At 64.1% G+C, this 18,305-nt stretch overlaps 1 protein-coding gene across 1 annotated transcript; it reads left to right on the top strand.

Moving 5' to 3' along the window:
• The first annotated feature begins 6,768 nt into the window (after positions 1-6,768).
• Nmrk2 (nicotinamide riboside kinase 2) lies at positions 6,769-10,299 on the top strand. Its single transcript, XM_026404398.2, has 7 exons — positions 6,769-6,969; positions 8,077-8,167; positions 8,569-8,617; positions 8,703-8,859; positions 9,211-9,282; positions 9,640-9,746; positions 10,007-10,299. Exons 1-7 carry the CDS (start codon positions 6,944-6,946, stop codon positions 10,090-10,092), a joined length of 588 nt encoding a protein of 195 aa, XP_026260183.1. The 5' UTR covers positions 6,769-6,943; the 3' UTR covers positions 10,093-10,299.
• The last annotated feature ends 8,006 nt before the right edge of the window (positions 10,300-18,305 follow it).

Here is an 18,305-nt window from a genome sequence, read left to right as displayed (position 1 = left end):
ATGCTAGCGTGTCCGGAGAAGGTCCGGCTCTCGGCTCTTCCCGCTTCCAGAGGGCCCTGGTGACCCCTGCCCTGCCCCAGGCCTGGGCTACAGGACACCTCTTGCTGTCCTAGCTGGCCCTAGCCAGTGCTGGGCACAGGTGGAGGTCCCTCTGTCCCTGACGTGGTCCAGGTTGGAGCCACAGACACCCCGGCTCGCCTGACCTCAGCCTCACTTCCCAGTTCACACCCCTGGATTGTCATTCGCCTTGCCCCTGTCACCTCCAAGGACACCCCCTCTCCCTGGGAGACGCTGAGCTGATCGCATGAGTGAGACGGCGACCGATGGACGAGCCTCGTCCAGCGGCAAAACCCACCGGCCTCCATCAGAACCCGCTCACGCCCTGTAACTGGATCGCCACGCCACAGGGCATCCAGCCAGGACCTCCTTCCAAGGGGACAAGCTGTGCCCCCTCCCTGGCCTGACCCCCAGGCCGGGTGGGGACACCCCACAGGCTTCCCACTGAGGACAGAGAAGCCAGCTCTGCGCCAGGCAGGTTCTGGAAGTGCAGACCTGGGAGAGGAGGCTGCAGGAGGAGGCTGCAGGAGGAGGCCCGAGACCGCGGCTTCTGAAGACGGTGGGAAATAAGTCCCAGGGCGCTGAGCGGGGGCACCCGTGTTCCCAGCTCGGACCTGGTCCTCCCCCAGGGAGCCAGGGTCTGGCTGGTGAAAGATGGACAGACCTGCCAGGGCCAGGCCTCAGGAGGGTCCGCAAGCCCAGGACCCGCAGCGTCTGCTGTCTGCGGAAAGTGGCCCCCGCTGGCCCTCCAGGCCGTGTCTCTGTCCCCGATGAACCCAAGCAAAAGTCCAGCAGGCACCTCCGCAGTAGGCGCGTCAGCAAGTGCCATCGATGTCCAGGTGATCTGGCCCGGTGGAATGTCCAGCGGGTGTGGACCTGGCCCAGCAGGGGCATGTCTGGTTACTCCCACGTTGTCTGGGGCACCGTGGTGGTCACGGCCGCTCGGCAGGGCTGCACAACGAGATGCCATGTGGGACAGTGGCCTCGGCCTCCTGTCCCTCACGCCAGCATGTCCCACCTGGGGACGATGGAGTTTCTGAGGGGCGATGGGCCTGGGAGCCCGTCACGAGCGACTGTGCTGTGCCGGGGACACTCCTGGGGGACACCCACTTCTGACCTAGGGAGGCTGGACCCTGGGGGATGGAGAGGTTTAAATCGCCATTTCCTAGGTGTCAGATAAAGGACGAGGACAGTGATGGTGTCCCAGGAAAGACATGTTACCTGGGGCCTGAGGTGGCTGCTGCCAGGAGACAGGCCTCTGTCGGCTGCCCCCAGACCCTGCTGCCGGGGGCCATCCCTCACTGACCACACAGGGCAGCCCTTCTTCCCACCGCACCTGGTCCCGGGGCTCTGCTGGTGGTCCCCGCAAAGCAAGAGCCACAGGAGGCCCGGAAGGCCCCGCTCCCCCACAGCCGGGTGCGTCCCCACAGCCTGGGCAGGACGGCACAGGCCCTTCCCGGAGGCCCCAGCAGATGCCACGCAGCCACCACGGCTCAGTCCGGATGACCAGGGCAGGCTGCCTGTGGTGACTCTCCTGGCCCATCAGGACCGTGACCCCCAAGCCTCTTCCTCACTGAAGACCGGGTTCTCCCCCAGCGGGACGAAGGAGCCAGGGACAGAACGGGCCCGTTCTATCCTCCCACAACCAGTGCCTACAGCGGCGGGCGACGGCGTGAGGGAGGCCCATCCGCCTCCAGGGGCCCGGGCTCTGCCCCGTGCACCCACCGCCCCTCGGATCACCAGCAGCCACAGGCGAGTGGCCGAGGACCCCTCCTGGCCACAGCAGACCCTCCAGAGGGAAGAAGGCCCGGCGAGCGGGAGGCCGCATCTCCGGGGCCACCTGTGGCCAGGTGCGTCTGGACGGCCCCGGGCGCAGGCCCCATCCAGGACACGCCGCCCGGACCTGGGCCTGGCGGTGGAGCAGCGTGGCTGAGAGGCAGTGGACCCAGGCCTCCCTGTCAGGGGACGTTGGCTTCCTCTCTTGTGACCTGAGAGTGGCCGTCCGCACGTGCACCCTCTGAAGGCGAGTTTTGTGATTCTTAACCACAGAAGTGACCATGATCGCTGTCGTGATGTGAAGACGTCATCTCCATGAGCTCGGGGGGGTTGTGGGACATAATAAACTCTGACCTAGAGGGGAGGGCCGGCCTGTGTGTGTCCAGAGGGAAAGTGGGCGGTGCAGGGGCCGGGTGGAGGGAGGAGCCCCCGAAGGCCCGGCTCCCGCGGGCTTCTGCTCTCTTGCCCATTGGCAGGGCGGCCCCCGAGGTGCACCCAGGCCCCTGGCTCTGCTCTCTGTGACGCCAGGTGCTTTCTGGCCCCAAGCCTCTCTGGAACGAAACCGATTCAGTGGGTGAAAAAACAATCACAGGTTTGGTGAGGTGGCCACGCCTGTCACCCCAGCCATGCCGGAGGCTGAGGCAGGAGGATGCCAGTTGGAGGAGGCCTCCGCCTCCACCTCCGCCACTTAGTGAGACTCTGTCTCAGAATAAAATAAAAAGGGCTGGGGTCGGGTGCAGTGGTGCACGCCTATCATCCCAGTGGCTTGGGAGGCTGAGACAGGAGGTGCTCAGCAACTCCGTGAGACCCTGTCTCTAAATAAAGTACAAAATAGGCTGGGGTGGGGCTCAGTGGTCCAGGGCCCCTGAGCTCAATCCCTGGTACCAAAAAAAAAAAAAAGGCTGGCACGAGCTCAGCGATGGAGCGCTGGCCTGGCATGTGTGAGGCCCTCGTTCCATCCCCAGCACCAAAAATAATGATGATCAATACGGTAGCCAACATGGGTAACAGCCCCCGTGTGACTGAGAGGAGGAACGAGGCAGGGAGAGGTGGCACGGTTTGCCCAGGGTCACACGCACGGTGAGCAGTGAGTCTGAGGTCTGACCCTCTCCCACCTCCTGTGGCCGTCCCCTCCCTCAGTGGGCAGCCCTGAGGCCTGGCGTCTGCTGGCTGCAGGTCCAGGACTCTGGGTGACAGAGGTACCGAGGCAGCAGTCACCCATCTCTGCCAGGTAGGGGGTGGGGACAGGCAGTGTGGGCTCACCCTGAGGAGCATCCTGGGATGCTGGGTGAAAAGTCCCCCCGAGGGCTGGCATTGCTGGGTCAGGGGCAGGTGCCCCGCAGCAGGTGGGGGGCTGCAGGGGTGGGGGGCCACCCAGGACCAGGCCTGGAGGCAGAAGGGGCTGGGGGAGCCCGCAGAGCAAGGTGGAGAGGGGCCCCGCGGGGGGCCTGAGCGTCAGCCCAGCTCAGGATTAGGCTGGTTTTGCAATTGAGGTGAGAGTCACTCAACCTAAAAGTGACCTTTTTTTGTACCCGGGATTGAACACAGGGGAGCTCTACGTCTGAGCTCCACCCTCGAAGCTCTTACTTGGAGGCGGGGCCTCGATAAGTTGCTGAGGCTGGCCTTGAACTTGTGATCCTTCTGCCTCAGCCTCCCAAGTGGCTGGGATGAAGGCGTGTGCCACGGTGCCAGGCAGAATCAACCCCGGGAGCACGTGCGGTGGCACTGAGAACCTGTACAACACGCAGCCATCTAGTTCTGGAACATTCTCACCACTCCAAAAGGGGCTTTGGGCCTTGGTTGCCAGGTGGCAGCTGGGCAGGGTGTCTATCACCTGTGAACTGCAGCCGGTGCCCAGTGGGCAGCTCTGCTCCTTTCATGACCAGCACCCTGCGAGCCGCCCTGTTCTGAGAGTGCCCACGGCCCAGCTCCCAGGCACAAGAGAGGGCCAGTGTCCTTCGGGGGTGGCTTGGGTGGTGGTTTTGTTCTTTGTGGCGCTGGGGGTGGAAGCCAGGGCTTTGTGCAGGGGTGGGAGGGACTGGGAGCTGCCATGGCCCTGGCAGGACGAGGTCGGGAGGGCCAGGCCTGGCTGAGCTGGGAGCCCAGCAGCCAGGAAGCTGGGCCGTCTCTGGCTGTAGGTTGGAGTTCAGGGTCTCCGTGATGGGAGGCAGGGTAGTGGAGGATGAGACTGGACCTGAGTCACGGTGTCCGTCACCGTGACAACTCTTGCCAGGAGGGCTCATGGCTCATGATAACTGACAAGAATTTGGTGGGACGCGGTCTTCAGTCAGGTCTGCCCAGCGCGCAGGACAGGAGATGCCCACGTGGGCCTCCGCCCCTCTCGCTGGCCTTTCCGCTGCGCCTCCGGAGCGCCACCCCTCCAGCTTCGGTGGACCTGCGCTCCGCCCGTTACTCCCACAGGTCTGGCTCAATCCTTTGTTGGGGACGCCCCAACAGTGACACTGATACAACAAGTGACCTCCCACCGAGGGCTGCAAACCAGAGTGCAGGGTGTGCGGGTGGGGCTCCCTCCCAGGGCTCCAGGGGCGGGTCCCTCCTGCCTCTCCCGGCTGCTGGGGACTTCTGGCACCCACTGGCTTGTGGACACATCACTACTGTCCCCACCTCCACTGTTACCTGTCCTCCACATCTGCCAAGCTTTCCTCTTATAAAGCGCCTTGTGATGACATTTAAGACTCAACCTGGGGGTGGCCATGTCTGTCATCCCAGGAGGCTGGGGCAGGAGGACCCTAAGGTCAAGCCCAGCCTGCGAGATCCTGTCTCAAAAAAAAATTGGGGTGTGGGTCGGTGGCGGAGCACTTGCCCAGCGTGTGTGAGGTCCTGGGCTCCGCGGCAGCATCAAGGGGAATAAACGTATGAAGGTCAACACCAGCTTCCCCAGCGCGGGTGTGCCCAGCTCGGCGCAGGCCCGAGAACCCTGCAGCTGCTGAAAACACTTCTCCTCCGTGCCCTGTTGTCCTGCCCGGCCTCGAACAGCAGCCCGCGGTCGGTGGGCGCCGGCTGAGCTCAGAAGCCTGGCGGCCCTCTCCCACCAGGCGCCGTCAGGGGTGTGTCCAGGGAGGGGCGGGGCGGGGCAGCGCCGCGGTGGACTGCGCGTGCGCGCCGCAGCCACGTTCCCGGTTTCCACACAAAGTAGGTCCTTTTCCCTTCTAGGGACCCTGAGGTCAGTAACCGGAACCCCGCCCGGGTCCAGCAGCGAGACGCCCGGCGGGCTCCCGGGCTCCAAGGGCAGGGAGCTGCGGACCAGGTCGCGCAAAGCCAGGGGCAGGGAGCTGCGCGCTGTCCCGTGCGGAGCGCTCCCTCCGGTCGTCGTCTGAGACTGCCCACTGTCGTGGCACGGGAGGGCTGGCCTGACCAGGCAGAGCCTCCCGGGTCAGCTGACCTCGGCGTGGTTCTCGGGGCTGAGCGGGAAGCGGCCACCTCCGGCACAGGAAAGGCACCGGTGGCACCTGGGGTCGCCTGGGCCCTGCCTGCAGAAGAGCATGGCTGGCCGTTTCCCCGTGATGACAGTCCCTCCCTCACCGGCCTCCCTGAGCTCCATACGGTTGCTGTGGGGCAGGGCAGGTCCCTCTTGAGCTCCAGGGAGGGTCCACTCCACCTCATCTTTGTTGGTATGTGGTGCTGAGGATCGAACCCGGGTCGCACGCATGCCAGGCGAGCGCGCTACCGCTTGAGCCACATCCCCAGCCCTGGTGGGATTTGTTGTCACCTCAGCACACCAGCCTGCCTTTCCCACCCTCCTGCCATCTCCACCCCGCTGCCCCTGACTGGCAGGAAAAGGTCCCAGGACCTCGACATTCACACAGCACTTAACCACGAAGAAGTGGTCAGCCCGGGCACACTCAGAGCCTTCTCGGTGGGCTGCAGGGCAGGGCACCACTGGGCAGCTCCCACCAGGACCGGGAAGCAGAGGGAGAAAGCAGGGAGCCACAGGCCCGCGTCCCCTCCCAGGTGGCCCCCAGGAAAGGCTCCACCACCTCCAATAGTGCCCAGCCGAAGACCAGGCCCCCTACGGGCCTCTGGGGACATTCCAGACCTGTGGTCTGGGCCAGGGTGGGGCTGTCTGGCCCTGTGGGCCCTCCGTGGCCGTCCACACATGGAAGGTGGCAGGCTGTGCCCTCGGGCAGACCTCCGTGGGGCTCCGGTGTCCAGCCTGACCTTGTGCTTAGGCTCCGTTCAGGCAAGAGCCCGCCAGGTGGGTCCAGCCAGGATCCCCTTGGGCCTCTGATGCCCCCTCCCCCACACCCCACCGCCCACCCCCCCGTGCTGGGCAGGAGCCCACTGGAATCTGCTGGAACTATTCTGCCCTCCTCACTGCCTCCTGCCCCCAACTCCCTCCTGGGCTCTGAACCCCACTTTCCCTCTGTTGAGTTTAGGGGTCCCCTCCCCCTCCCCTCCCTGGCCGAGGTGGCCGTGGGGGGCGGGGTTAACGCCGAGCTGCCCCTGCTCTTCTTCGTTCTGTTTTTTATTTTGAGCCGGGGTCTGAGAAGCGCTGAGGCTGGCCTCCAGTCCTGGGGGTGGCCCCTGCGCCCGGCCTCGCCTGCTAAAGAAGGGTCAGGCCCATTTCCTTCCCTTACCGGAGGCGCGGGATCAGCAGGGTGAGGAATGGCCCCGCGTCCTGCTGGCCGGGGTCTCGTGATGGGCCCCTGGGAAAGGAAGCCCGCGCCCCGTGGCTGGGGACAGAGCGGGGAGCAGGCTCGGTTCCCCTTCCTTGGCGTCAGAGAAGCCGGCTTAATGTCAGGGTCAGGCCAGGGGACACACAGCGGCATGATATTTTTAGGGAGGGAAAGTGCGGCGGTGACCGTGCCGCGGCCAGGAGCGGGGAGGGGGGCGCGCAGAGGGGACGAGCCCCGCGCGCACCCGCGCAGCCCGCGGCTAATTTAGGCAAAGGCAGCTCGGGGCTATTTCCATCGCGGGGACAGGTGCCGCCGCCCCCGCCCGGCCGCCTCCCCCGGGGCGGCCTCCGGGCTGCGGGGCCTATAAAGGCGGCGGGTTTTCTCAATGAAGCCGGGACACGCCGAAGGCAGGTCGTGCCCAGCGGCGCTGCCTGGGAGCCCGGCCGCGCTGTCCCCGCCCTCCGTGCGCCAACATGAAGCTCATCGTGGGCATCGGAGGGTGAGCAAGGCCCTCAGGGGCTGAGGCGGGAGGCCGAGGTGGGAGGCCGGGAGGCTGCTCATGAATGGATCCCCGTCACCGGGAGGCCTGGGCCCCGGGGTCTCTGCGTGGAGGGTGAGCGTCCCAGCAGGTGGCCAAAGGCTGGGTGCAGTGCCGGGCTTCCCTCTCCAAATATCCTCAGGGTGAAAAGCACAAATCTGTGAGAAGAATAGGAAAAGGTCCCCCAGGGCAAAGCGCTCAGCTCTCCGGGTGGGCCAAGGGGCAGCCGTGGTGTAGGTGAGCCAGCCCTGGCCACTCAGCGTGTGGGAGGAGGCTCTGCGGCCACCCCTGGGGCCAGCGCTGTTTGTGGGCTTTGCTGCCCCCTCCTGACCCTCCTGGGGTCTTTGGACAGGGGCCCTCAGGGCCCGAGCTGATTGAGGAGGGCAGTAATCAGTTTGCTGCTTCTTTTAGCATGAGGGGTCCCCCTTCCCGCCAGCCCTCCTCACCCCCACATCCAACCTTATACCTCAACACCCCAGAACAGGGACAGCGCTACAGACTGTCACTGATTTCCAGAGAAGCCCTGAAAGTCACCCCGATGGTCCTCAGTCACCCCTGGGAGTCAAGATGACCTGTCTTTGCCACGGGGTGACCCACTGACCCAGTGTCCTCAGGACTGTCCTGGGATGCTCAGTGCTGAGACCAGGAAACCCCCAGGCACACCAGGACAAGCAGGTCACCCTGTTGTGACAATCCCTGCTCCCGTCTCCCCCCAGCACTGGGGTCGGAGCCCAGGGCCCGGCCCATCCTGGGCCAGCACTGTCCCCTGCGCCACACCAGCCCTGTGGAGTGAGGGAGGGTCTCCCTGCCTGGCTAGGCTGGCCTGGAACGCGGGTCCTCCCGCCTCAGCTCGGGGGAGGACGGCAGGCCACCGCGCCCATCGTAGGCCCGGTCTTCCCATTTCTCTTCCTGCACTTGGCCACAGACGAGGTGGCCCCGGGATGGTCACAAGCCCACTGCCCTCTTCGGGGTCTGGAGTGAGCTGCTAGTGTTTCTGTGGCGAGTGTCTGTCCTTCCCTGGCCTGGCCGGCTTCTCGGGGACAGGTCCACAGCGCGCTCTCTCCACAGCATGACCAACGGCGGCAAGACCACTCTGGCCAACGGCCTCCACCGCTCACTGCCCAACTGCTGCGTGATTCACCAGGATGACTTCTTTAAGGTAGCCCTCCTGGCCCGGAGGACAGGGCGGGAGCCAGGCCCTGCACCCCCACACTCTGCTGCCCAGGGCCCACGCGGGCCGCACACAGGTGCCAGTCCTGCCCAGCCTCAGGTGGCCCTGGGCTGAGAGCTCGGGAGGGCGCTCTGGGCCCCTGTGGGCCCAGCACCCGCCCCTGCTCGGGGAGCCCCAGGCGGCCCACGGAGAGCGGCGGCCGGGTCCAGCCGGGACCACGAGGCTCCGCCACGCACCCTTGACCCTGCCGCACCCCCACCTTCCCGTCTGCAGAAGGGCCTTGCGGAGGGTGGGGGGGAGCGGGGACGGGTGAGGGGACCCACTGGGCCCAGGCAGAGCGGCCGGGCAGAGCGAGCACTGAGCCTGTGGCTCGGGCTCCTCTGTTTCAGCCCCAAGACCAAATAGCGGTTGGGGAGGACGGCTTCAAACAATGGGACGGTAAGGACGACGCTGCCCCCGTCCCCACGGTCCCCCATGGTCCCTGGGGCCCTGGCCTCCCCTGACCCTGCGCTCTGGTCCCCAGTGCTGGAGTCTCTGGACATGGAGGCCATGCTGAGCACCGTGCGGGCCTGGCTGAGCAACCCTCAGAAGTTCGCCCGCGCCCACGGGGTCAACGTCCAGCCAGGCGCCCCAGACACCCACATCCTTCTCCTGGAAGGCTTCCTGCTCTACAGCTATGAGTACGCCCCCACCCTGTTCCCCCAGGGCTGGGTCCCACCACAATTCATTGTGACAGAAGACCCAGGAGAGAATCATCTAGAACCTCAGCCTTCTCTGGCAGAGCCACAACCAGGGCTGGACTTTCAGCCTTGCTGTGTGACCTTGGGCAATGCAGTGTACCTCTCTGTGCCCACCTAAATTGAAAGAGTGGGGTGATTCTATCATGAGGGCCTGCCGCAGAGATGCTGGCCAATTCCAGGTCCCTCTCTGACCCCTAAGTCAATGGGTTCAGACCCACCCCAGCCCTCACCACCAGGAAAGTGCCTGGAAGCCACTCACAGGTGCTGACCATGTCCCCACCCTCTGCCCAGGCCCCTGGTGGACTTGTACAGCCGCAGATACTTCCTGACTGTCCCCTATGAAGAGTGCAAGTGGAGGAGGAGGTGAGCGGCAGGACCTGTCCTGGTCCCTGGGTGGACGGTCACCAGCCAGAAACACCTGCTGGTCCTGAGGCCTCCCGGGCCAGCTGCACTGACGGGCGCTGTGTCCCAGAGGCCCGAACCCACACCTGGACAGTGCACCTGCCCGCAGTCCCCGCGTCCTCAGGGCGAACATGCGGGAAGCTGGAGCTTTGCCCTGGGGTCCCCCCTCGGGAGGGCCTCTCCACCCGTGGCCTGGGTCCCACCGTGGCCTGGGTCCCTCCGTGGCCTGGGTCCCTCCGTGGCCTGGGTCCGGGGCCCAGGTGTGTGCCTGGCCCGCCCTCTGTGACACAGCTGTTGTCTTGTGGCCTCCCGCTGCAGCACCCGCACCTACACCGTCCCGGACCCTCCGGGCCTCTTTGATGGCCACGTGTGGCCCATGTACCAGAAGTATAAACGAGAGATGGAGGCCCACGGCGTGGACGTGGGTAAGTCCCTGAGCCGGACAAGGCCGGCCCGGCGGGGCTCAGAGCCCAGCCTCTCCCATCCTTCAGCCCTTTCCTCTGCACTCCCTTTGGGAAACCTGGAAGTCCTCCTGAAGTCCTTCCTCAGTCCCTCTTGCCATTGATCCCCCAGTGTGTTCTCCGGCAGCCTGACTCTGCGGTCAGCTGCCTCCCCTGCACGGGTCACCTCCCTCCTGGAGCAGCCCCAGTGAGCAGCAGCTCTGATGGTGGCCCTCCCCCCTCAGTGTACCTGGACGGCACGAAGCCGCGTGAGGAGCTGCTCCGCGAGGCCCTGGAGGACATTCAGAACTCGCTCTTGAACCGCGGCTAGGCGCTGCGCAGCCCTGCGGGCCGGAGGGATTGCGATTCCGGCCACAGGAGGCCAGGCCTGCGGAGTGGGGCCCGGCTGCCGACCCTCTGGGCGTCTGTACTGGGGGTGTGGTGCACCTCGAGGTGGCGCCTGGGTTCTGGGGCCCAGCCCCCCACGGCCCTGCCCCCTCACCCAGCCTGAGGATTAAACCCCGTCCTGTTTTGATAATCCGGGCAGTGTGTTCTGTTCAAGGGCCGGGAGGACCCCGGGGCAGTGCCGGGAGCCCTGGCTACTGATGGTCTCTGCCTGGTGGGAGCCCTGCCCCTGGGCCCTGGTGGGCTGCCTGGGGTCCCGGGGGCCTGTTCCAAATGCCAAACTTCCTGTGGACCGTCTGCCCACAGCTGGGCTCAGAGCTGGCCAGGGGCTTCCCTTCCCTGGGCAGGGCCAGCTCCTGCCTGTCCTTGTCCTCCCCTGAGGCTAAGCCAATACCTACTTCTAAGGATTAGGCAGAATCTTCCCCCACCCAAAGCCCCCCCCCCCCCCCCCCCCCGTAAAGCCCCCCGTGAAGCCACACTTCCTGCCCTGGGCCGGCCCCCTCCCCACGGAGCTCACCTGCCCAAGCCCTGGAGCCCTGAACCACTTAGACCACTCCACCCGGAACCGGAACCGGGGCGCAGGCACCCTGAGGAGCAGGGCTTGGCCCCTCGCCCTCTCCAGATGCCATTAGCTCTGCCCAAAGGGTCTGGAAACCGGTGGAGACCAGGATTGAGGGGTGGCAGGGTGAGGTGCCCCTCGACCTGAGGGTGACACCCTGTGGCCATCTGCGGAAATGCAGACACAGCCGCCTCAGGCCAGAGGCCACCAACCCCCTGCAGTCAGACATGTTTGGACAAAGTCAAGAAGTGGGGAAAGAAGGGAGAGAACCCATCACCACGTGACCCAGCGAGGCCACTCCTGGACACACGCGGAAGGACAGAAGGGATGGGGCTTGGGTCAGGGGGCAGAGAGCCCTCCCAGCATGCCCAGGGCCCTGGGGTCCCTCCCAGCAGCACAGAAGGAAGGAGATATTGGAAACTGGTGTCTCCAGCAAACCATGCCAGGAGGGTCCCGAGAGTCCCCAGGGGCAGGCAACCAAGCACTCCTGCCCAGGTGGCCACGCACAGCAGGAGCCAGGTGACAGACCTGAGGACCTGGTGCTCAGTGAGAGCCAACACACAGGCCACAGTGTGTGACCCAGGGACAGGAGAGTCCAGGACAGGGAGTCCAGAGACGGGACGTGCATTTGGGGGTGCAGGGCTGGGGAGAGATGGGGAACTGCTCATGGGGCAGGGTCTCCTTTTGGGGTGATAGAAGGTTCTGGAATTGGCGGTGGTGATGGTGGCACAACCAGATGAACATACTAAAAAAAAAAAAATTGAATTATACACATTGAGCGGACACATTACGTGGGTATTAACCGTCTTCACACAACCCTTTAGGACATCCTTCAGGACTTGACAAACCAAAAACCATGCACACAGTGTGACTCGGGTTTTGCTCAATGGTATTTTCAACTTTTAGGGTAAATCAAGTAACAGTACATGGCACTCTCGCTAATAAACTGGGCTCAGGGGTTTGGTGGGTGGGTCGATCTGAAGGTTTTGCTGTCCTGGGGTGGAGCCCTGGCCACAGGCACGCTGGGCAAGAGCCTGGCACTGAGCCACATCCTTTTTATTTCTTATTTTGAGACAGAATCTTGCTAAGTTGCTGAGGCTGGCCTTGAACTTGCGATCCTCCTGCCCCAGCCTCCCACACAGCTGGGGTGGCACGTGTGGCCACCCCACCTAGATGCAGTTTTGTTACTTATTTTTTATTTACTTATTTTTCGTGTGTGGTGCTGGGAATCAAACCCAGGGCTTCACATGTGCTTGGCAAGTTCTCTACCACCGAGCTACTGGCTTTACATTTTTAAATGATCAAGGGAAAAAATTCTTAAAAAAAAAAAAAAAATTGAAATTTCCAACACATGCAAATTAGATGGAATTCAAATTTCAGAGCCTATGAATAAAGTTTTATTGGAACAGACCCACAGGAGCCGACGGTTACTATGACGACCAGACTCTCTGCTCTACAGGGTCAAAACCACTGACCACCTGCCTCTCTGACCGCTGGGAGGGTATGTAAGACCCAGCGCCGGGGGCCACCGCCGCAGCAGCCCCAGGGGAAGGCAGTTGGGAGTGGCCTGGAGAAGGGGACCTGGGGGGTTTGCCAAGCCTTGCCCTTTGCCACAGGCACGCAGCGGGGTGAGGCTGATCTGCTGGTCACAAAGCCCAAAATAGTCCGGGTGGGACAGGGCCATAAGAGGAGTGGCTCTGGGGCAGCCGGAGCCCTGCCCGGTCAGGGTCATTAAAAGAAGGAGAAAGCCACCACGGAATGACAGGCTCGGAGGTGGACGATGGCCGGCATGTGTGGAGGTCAGCCCAGTGGTCCCTAGAAACCTGCGCCACGCGAGACCCCATGTGACCCCGCGGGCCTGATTTGGGGCCCTGCCCAACCCTGGAGAGCAGGGTCTCAAAGGGATGTTGGGAGGCCATGTTCACCCATGACCCACAGCATCCCAAAGGTGGCGAGGGCAGCACCCGTGGCCTGTCCACCCCTGGAGCATCAGCCTCCGCAGGAAGAGCAGGGCCAGGTGCAGAGGCCAGCACGGTGCTTCCCTGACATGCCCCAGGCTGCCGCGGCTCCCACTCCCACCGCTGCAGAAAGCAAACGGGAAGCCAATGTGACCCTGGCCAACAGGGGTGGCCTGGCGGTGCCCCGTGGGGGGAGAGTCAGACACAGAGGGGACCCAGGAAGCGGCTGGGCTGGGCTGGCAGGGCTGGTGTTGAGGGGACAGAGCTTCAGCCTGGGTCCATGGGAACACTCTGGGGGTGGCCAGTGGGCAGCTGTGTGGCCGCGTGTGGCTGTGCCAGGGCTGGGACCCGGCCTCTGGACCTGGCCAGGATGGCTGATGTCACACTGTGGATCTTTCATCAGATTTTTAAAACGAAATCGGAGCAGCACCTGGGGACCACCGCCTGCCCCGGCCCTCACAGGGCCTCACTGCCCTGACCGCCGTCCTGCGTCCCCCGGGCTGCTCCCCCACACGGGCCCGCTGTGCTGCGAGGCCAGATGATTCCACGCCCCGGGTGGCCGAGCACAGAGGGAAACTGACCTGCCCAGGGCTCTGAGTGAGCGGAGGTCTTGAACTTCCGCCTGCCCAGTGCCAGCCCACGGCCTGCCCATCAAGGAGCCTGGCCAGGCGGCTCAGCCCGCCCCATCTGGCCCCCCGGCTTCCCAAGCATCTGCAGGAACAGTCCCTGTCAGTGCCCAGAGCAAAGCCAGGGCCCAGAGGTCGCCCAAGTGTGGCAGGAGGCTCCATGACATGTCTGTCCTCCGCTTGAACACAGCCAGCGCTCAGGACCCCCAGGGACCTGCCACCGAGGCCCCCTCCACCGCCACAAGCACCCCCAGGTGTAGCCATCAGGGGCAGGAATGGGGCTCCACGCGGCACCGGGTACAGGAGCCTGGAGTGGTGCTGTGGTTCTTGGAGGGGCGGAGCCAGGCCGGGCCACCCCCATGGCCCAGGAGCCCAGGCAGGTGTCCACCTGCTGGAGTTTGGCGGAGCTCGGAGCCGCCCCAGCTCGGCTCCTTGTTGCAGACGGGGAGATGGAGCCTCTCATCCAAGGCCACCGTAAAAGGCACAATTAGGACTCCAGGCCAGGGCTGAGACGGGCTTGGGCCTATCCTGCCCTGTGCTGGGACCCTGTGGCAGGCAGTGGGGGACATCGTCACCTCTGCCTCCTCCCTCACCCAGAGAAGACGCCCAGCAGAGGCAGCAGCCCAGCCTGCCCTGGACTTCACCTTCTCGATGCCTCAGTCCCCTCCTGCCCAGAGCAAGCTGGGCCCCGGAGCCCCTCACTGTGCCCTGGCCGCCTCTCCTTCCAGGTCCACTGACTTGATTGACCTGCACTGAATTCATTTGAAGAGGAAACTTCGTGACATTCATCATGGAAACTTGAATCTTCTGATACACATTGAAAGGACCCAAGGCACTATTTAAACTGAAGTGGAGTGGCCCCTGTGTGCTGCCCAGTCCCCCCAGCACCCCGCTAGGAGCATCTCCCCCTGAAGTTTCCAAGGTCAGGGATAATCACAGATGGGGGTCTCTTAACCAGGGGCTGTGCTTCCTCCAGAGACACCGGGCCACATCTGGGGACATGTGTGGTCGTCACAACTGGGGCGTCCTGGCCTGGAGAGGGTGGAGTCAGGGACACTGCGCAGCACCCTGCAGTGCCCAGGACGCACCCAGAAATGTCTGGCCCTAGCGCCCACAGTGCTGAAGGGCAGAGGCTACCTCTCAGGGCAGCAAATGGGCTGGACCCTGTTGCTGAGGGCCATTACCAAGTAGGAATGACGCATCGTATCCTTGCCAGTGTACCCCATGTTAAATGGACTTGCCTTGGAAATTTGCTGTGACCTTGCTTGTGTGTTTGAGAAAGGTGACCCTGCTCAATCACCAGGGTGGATCCAGGATTAGGGTGTATTCCTGCAGGAAGTATCTCCATCCTTGGGTTTAGGGCGTGACAATAGGAGTTTTAGGGAAGTTGAGGTTGAAGATTATTGCTGCTGGGATTAGGGTGTTCCTGCTCCTTGTTCCCATTGAGTTCTCGTGAGATTGAAATGGGATTTGAAAATAAACCTCGTGGAGTAGGATTTGGGATCGGACATATTGGAATTGCCCCTGAACGTGTGTGGAGGCTGGTGTGAGATCGGGAATAAAGAATTGCTGTTTGAACCTACAAAGCTCTGTGGTGGCTCGTGATTCTGTGCCAAGCCGAGACATTGGCACTTGGCATTCGGCACCCTGTCCCCACTCCCTCAAGGTGCCCAGCATGGGACACCTTGTGTCACAAGGCCCAAGAAGGGCTAAGAGCACGGGACAGTCACCAACCCTGACCCCACACACTCACCATCGCTGTCCCGTGGCTGACACCTCTCTGCGCCAAGTCCTCCCCTGGCTTTGAGGAACGTGGCCGGGCCTGACCCGTCTCTGTTGCGGGTAGCCCTCCCCGGGGCCCCCCTCCCTGAGCCCTGCAGGGCCACAGGAGCCCAGCCTACAGAGGACACAGGGACTCCGGCGGCCGCCCTGGCGGGGACGTCAAAAGCCACCCTTCCTGCTCCCACGAGAGGTTGAGGGTGCACACCGGGACGGAGCTCTGGGCGGGGGCTCCTGGGCCCCTTCTCCCTGGGAGAAGTTCTGGAAGGTTGTCTCAGGATCCCTGGGGCTGAGGCGGGCCTGGCTGGACAGTGGCCCCCAGTTAGAAGGCCAGGTGCGGCCCTCCCCTCCCGGCAGATCCGACCCTGTCCAACCAGCCCGCTCCAGGGGCAGATTCTCCCCTTCAACACTCTGTCCCCACTGCCCTCCACGGGGTCCCCCGCCCCACAATGGTCACCCCAGCAGGTCTCTGCCCTGCCCTAAAATCCCAGCAGCCACAGGAGAAGAGAGAGGAGAAACCCCCCGGGACCCTGAGGCAAGAGGCCGGGAGGTGGGTGGAGGCTGCAGCAGCCTCCCCTCCCCTCTTCGCTCTATTTCAGGACTCCCGCACCCCAAGCACCTGTCACCCACATCAAGTAGCACTCAGCCGGCCTCCTAACCAGCGGTCACTCTGCCGGCACCCCTCCAGCCAGCCAAGGCGGTCACCTCTAAAGGCCACCCAGCCTGGGCACCCCCATCCTTCCAACCCCCAGGCCCCCGGGGGGGGGGTCCCTAGGGCCGGCTGAGGGACGGGCCAGGGTCAGGGGGAGGAGCAGGCCGAGGCTGACAGCACTAATGGCCTCAGGCCCCAGGTCCTCGGCCGCGGCCCCGGTGGGGGTCTGAGGGGTCCCGAGGAACGGCCCCTCTCCTTGCTGTTCCTGTGCGGCTTCACCAGGGTCTGAGAAAGCTGGGTGTCGGGGAGGATGAGCGTCACCCCCTCCGAGGGAGAGGGACAGGGTGGAGGGTTCTGGTGGCTTCTGGAGGGGACGCCTTGGGATTCCATCAGTACCAACAGGGCGACCGCCAAGACACCTCCAAGACACAGAACCTCTGGGGCCAGGAGACCCCGGGAGGCCTGGTTCTCCCAAGACCCCACCTCGGTCCCTGCCGATCACCCCACAGCATGCACTCCGGGGCCTGGCCACCACAGGACAGGGCGGCAGGAGGGCAGGCCGGCCCCGGCCGACCAGCGCCTGGCCTCCTCCCCCTCCCTCGCGTCTCCCCTGCTTGTCCTCAGGCTGGGACGGGCCTGGGCTGTCCTGGAGGACACCACCTCGGGTCTGTGTTTCACTCGTCCTTGGCATGGGGACTCTCATTCCACACTGGTGTCTGACTGTTGGGGCCGCCGGTGGGGCCCGTGTTCTGCGTGGGGCTGGGCGCAGGGCTGCGGGCAGATGGTTTGGGTACTTACTTTTCTTTTTGTCTCACAACAGGGGGGCTAAAGGTCTCAGGGGCTGAAGGAGCCGCTCTCGGCTGGCAGGCCTGGCTTTATAGCGGCTGCCCGCCTGAGCCGGGCAGCCGAGCCCGGGTTATTAATAGCAGCTGCGCACCTTTCCCTTTATGGGCAAGAGCAGGGCCTTCGAACTTGGCCTCCCAGACCTCCCGCACCTGTTCCTGGCCGCGGCTGTGCGGCCTGGGTTGGTGCTGCCCCCTGACTGCCCAGCCCCCACGCCCGACAAGGCAGAGAGGGGCGCCTGCGTGAGCCGAGCCACCCAGACAGAATTGCTGTCCCTGTGTGAGGGGTGGCATGCAAAGTGGCACAGAGAGGCAGCCGCTGGCCAAGGTCAGCTTTTGTGGACCCCCTTGTCCCATTTAGAAGGTGCACAGCCAGACCCCAGCCCTGGCACGAGGCCTCCGACTCTGCTCCACGCCCTGTGCTGCTCTGACGTCTGGGGACACCCAGAGCGTCCCGTCGGCGCTACTCTCCCAGGGACGAGCCCCTCCTGAACAGCCCTGCACCAGGGGCTGGTGGGCACCTGCCCATTCCCGAGTAGAGGTTGCTGCTCTGCGAACCCCGGAACCAGTCAGCCAAGTTCCCACCCCTCCCGCGGGATCAGGGGCCCCTCCCCCGTCCGGTCACTACCAAGCGGCATCTGCAGCCCTGGTGGCCCTCGGCTGGCAGGGTGCCCGGCGTGTAGCGCACCTCCCCTGGACTGTGACTAGCCAGTCCTCATTGCTCTCATCCATCTGGTCCCAGGCTGCATGGGCTGGCCATCCCCCGGCCCCACAGTGGTCTTCTTCACTCGCAGGCAAAGTGGGGGCAACCAAGACACAAGCCCCAGGCTGGCGCCCTCCCCAGGACCACAACACACACACTGACCCAAAGGCCCACAAGCCATAGCCCGGGCTTGGCCAGCATTTCTGACTCAACCCAGGCTGGAGCTCTCAGTTCTAGAATATTCCATGCCTGCCAGGAGCTCAGCCCAGGTGCCAGGCACAGCCTGCAGTTTCCTGCTCAGCCAGCAAGTGCATTGCCCTGTTCAGCATTCCGTGCTGTGTACTGAGGGGGCACTGGGCTGGGGACACAGAGGGACCTCCTGGGTGCCCCAGGGTTGACAGGGTGTCGGCCTCGCTCCCAAGGGCGTCTCTGCCTCTGCCCATCAAACTGCACCAACACCCACAAAGCAGGGCCCTGTGTGGACGTCCTGGACCCCATCGCCCCGGCAGATGGCTGGCTGTGGCTTGGGCGCTTTGTCCCCGGGGCGCACGGGGCGCACGTGCAACAGTCTAATCCCCTTCACGGGGGTTAATCCGACCATGGTGCTTAGAGGGGGCCACCGGAAGGTGATCAGGATTGGGAAGGTCACAGAGTGGGGACCCGGGATTGGACCCCGGTGGCTTCATAAGGACAGAAAGCAGGGCACAGTGGTGCACCTGTGATCCAGCTGTTCAGGTGGCAAAGCCAGCTGGGCAGCTAGTGACACCCCATCTCCAAAGACAGACTGTAAAAAGGGGGGTAGCACAGAGAAGGCGCAGTTGCCTGGCGTCCGGTTCAATTTCCAGCACCCCAAAAAGAAAGAAGGAGAGTGGGTAAGAGGGAGGGAGGGAGACCAGGAGGGACGCCACCCTCCTCTCTGGCCACATGACAATGGCCTGAACTGCCCCCAGACTCTGCCAGCAAGGCGGCCACCCCCTGCTGGGGCACCGGCCTTGGACCACCACTGTGCACCAGAATAGA

This window comes from Urocitellus parryii, chromosome 3 (genome assembly GCF_045843805.1).
Source record: "Urocitellus parryii isolate mUroPar1 chromosome 3, mUroPar1.hap1, whole genome shotgun sequence".
Classification (NCBI taxonomy): Eukaryota; Metazoa; Chordata; class Mammalia; order Rodentia; family Sciuridae; genus Urocitellus; species Urocitellus parryii.
This window is presented reverse-complemented; position numbering and strand designations above follow the sequence as displayed.

Bases quoted from the DNA above. Each gene is read 5' to 3' on its own strand.
- Nmrk2 (XM_026404398.2), top strand. From the start codon at position 6,944: ATGAAGCTCATCGTGGGCATCGGAGG. The intron at 9,283-9,639 runs GTGAGCGGCAGG...CTCCCGCTGCAG, and splicing joins GAGTGCAAGTGGAGGAGGAG to CACCCGCACCTACACCGTCC. The intron at 9,747-10,006 runs GTAAGTCCCTGA...CTCCCCCCTCAG, and splicing joins GGCCCACGGCGTGGACGTGG to TGTACCTGGACGGCACGAAG.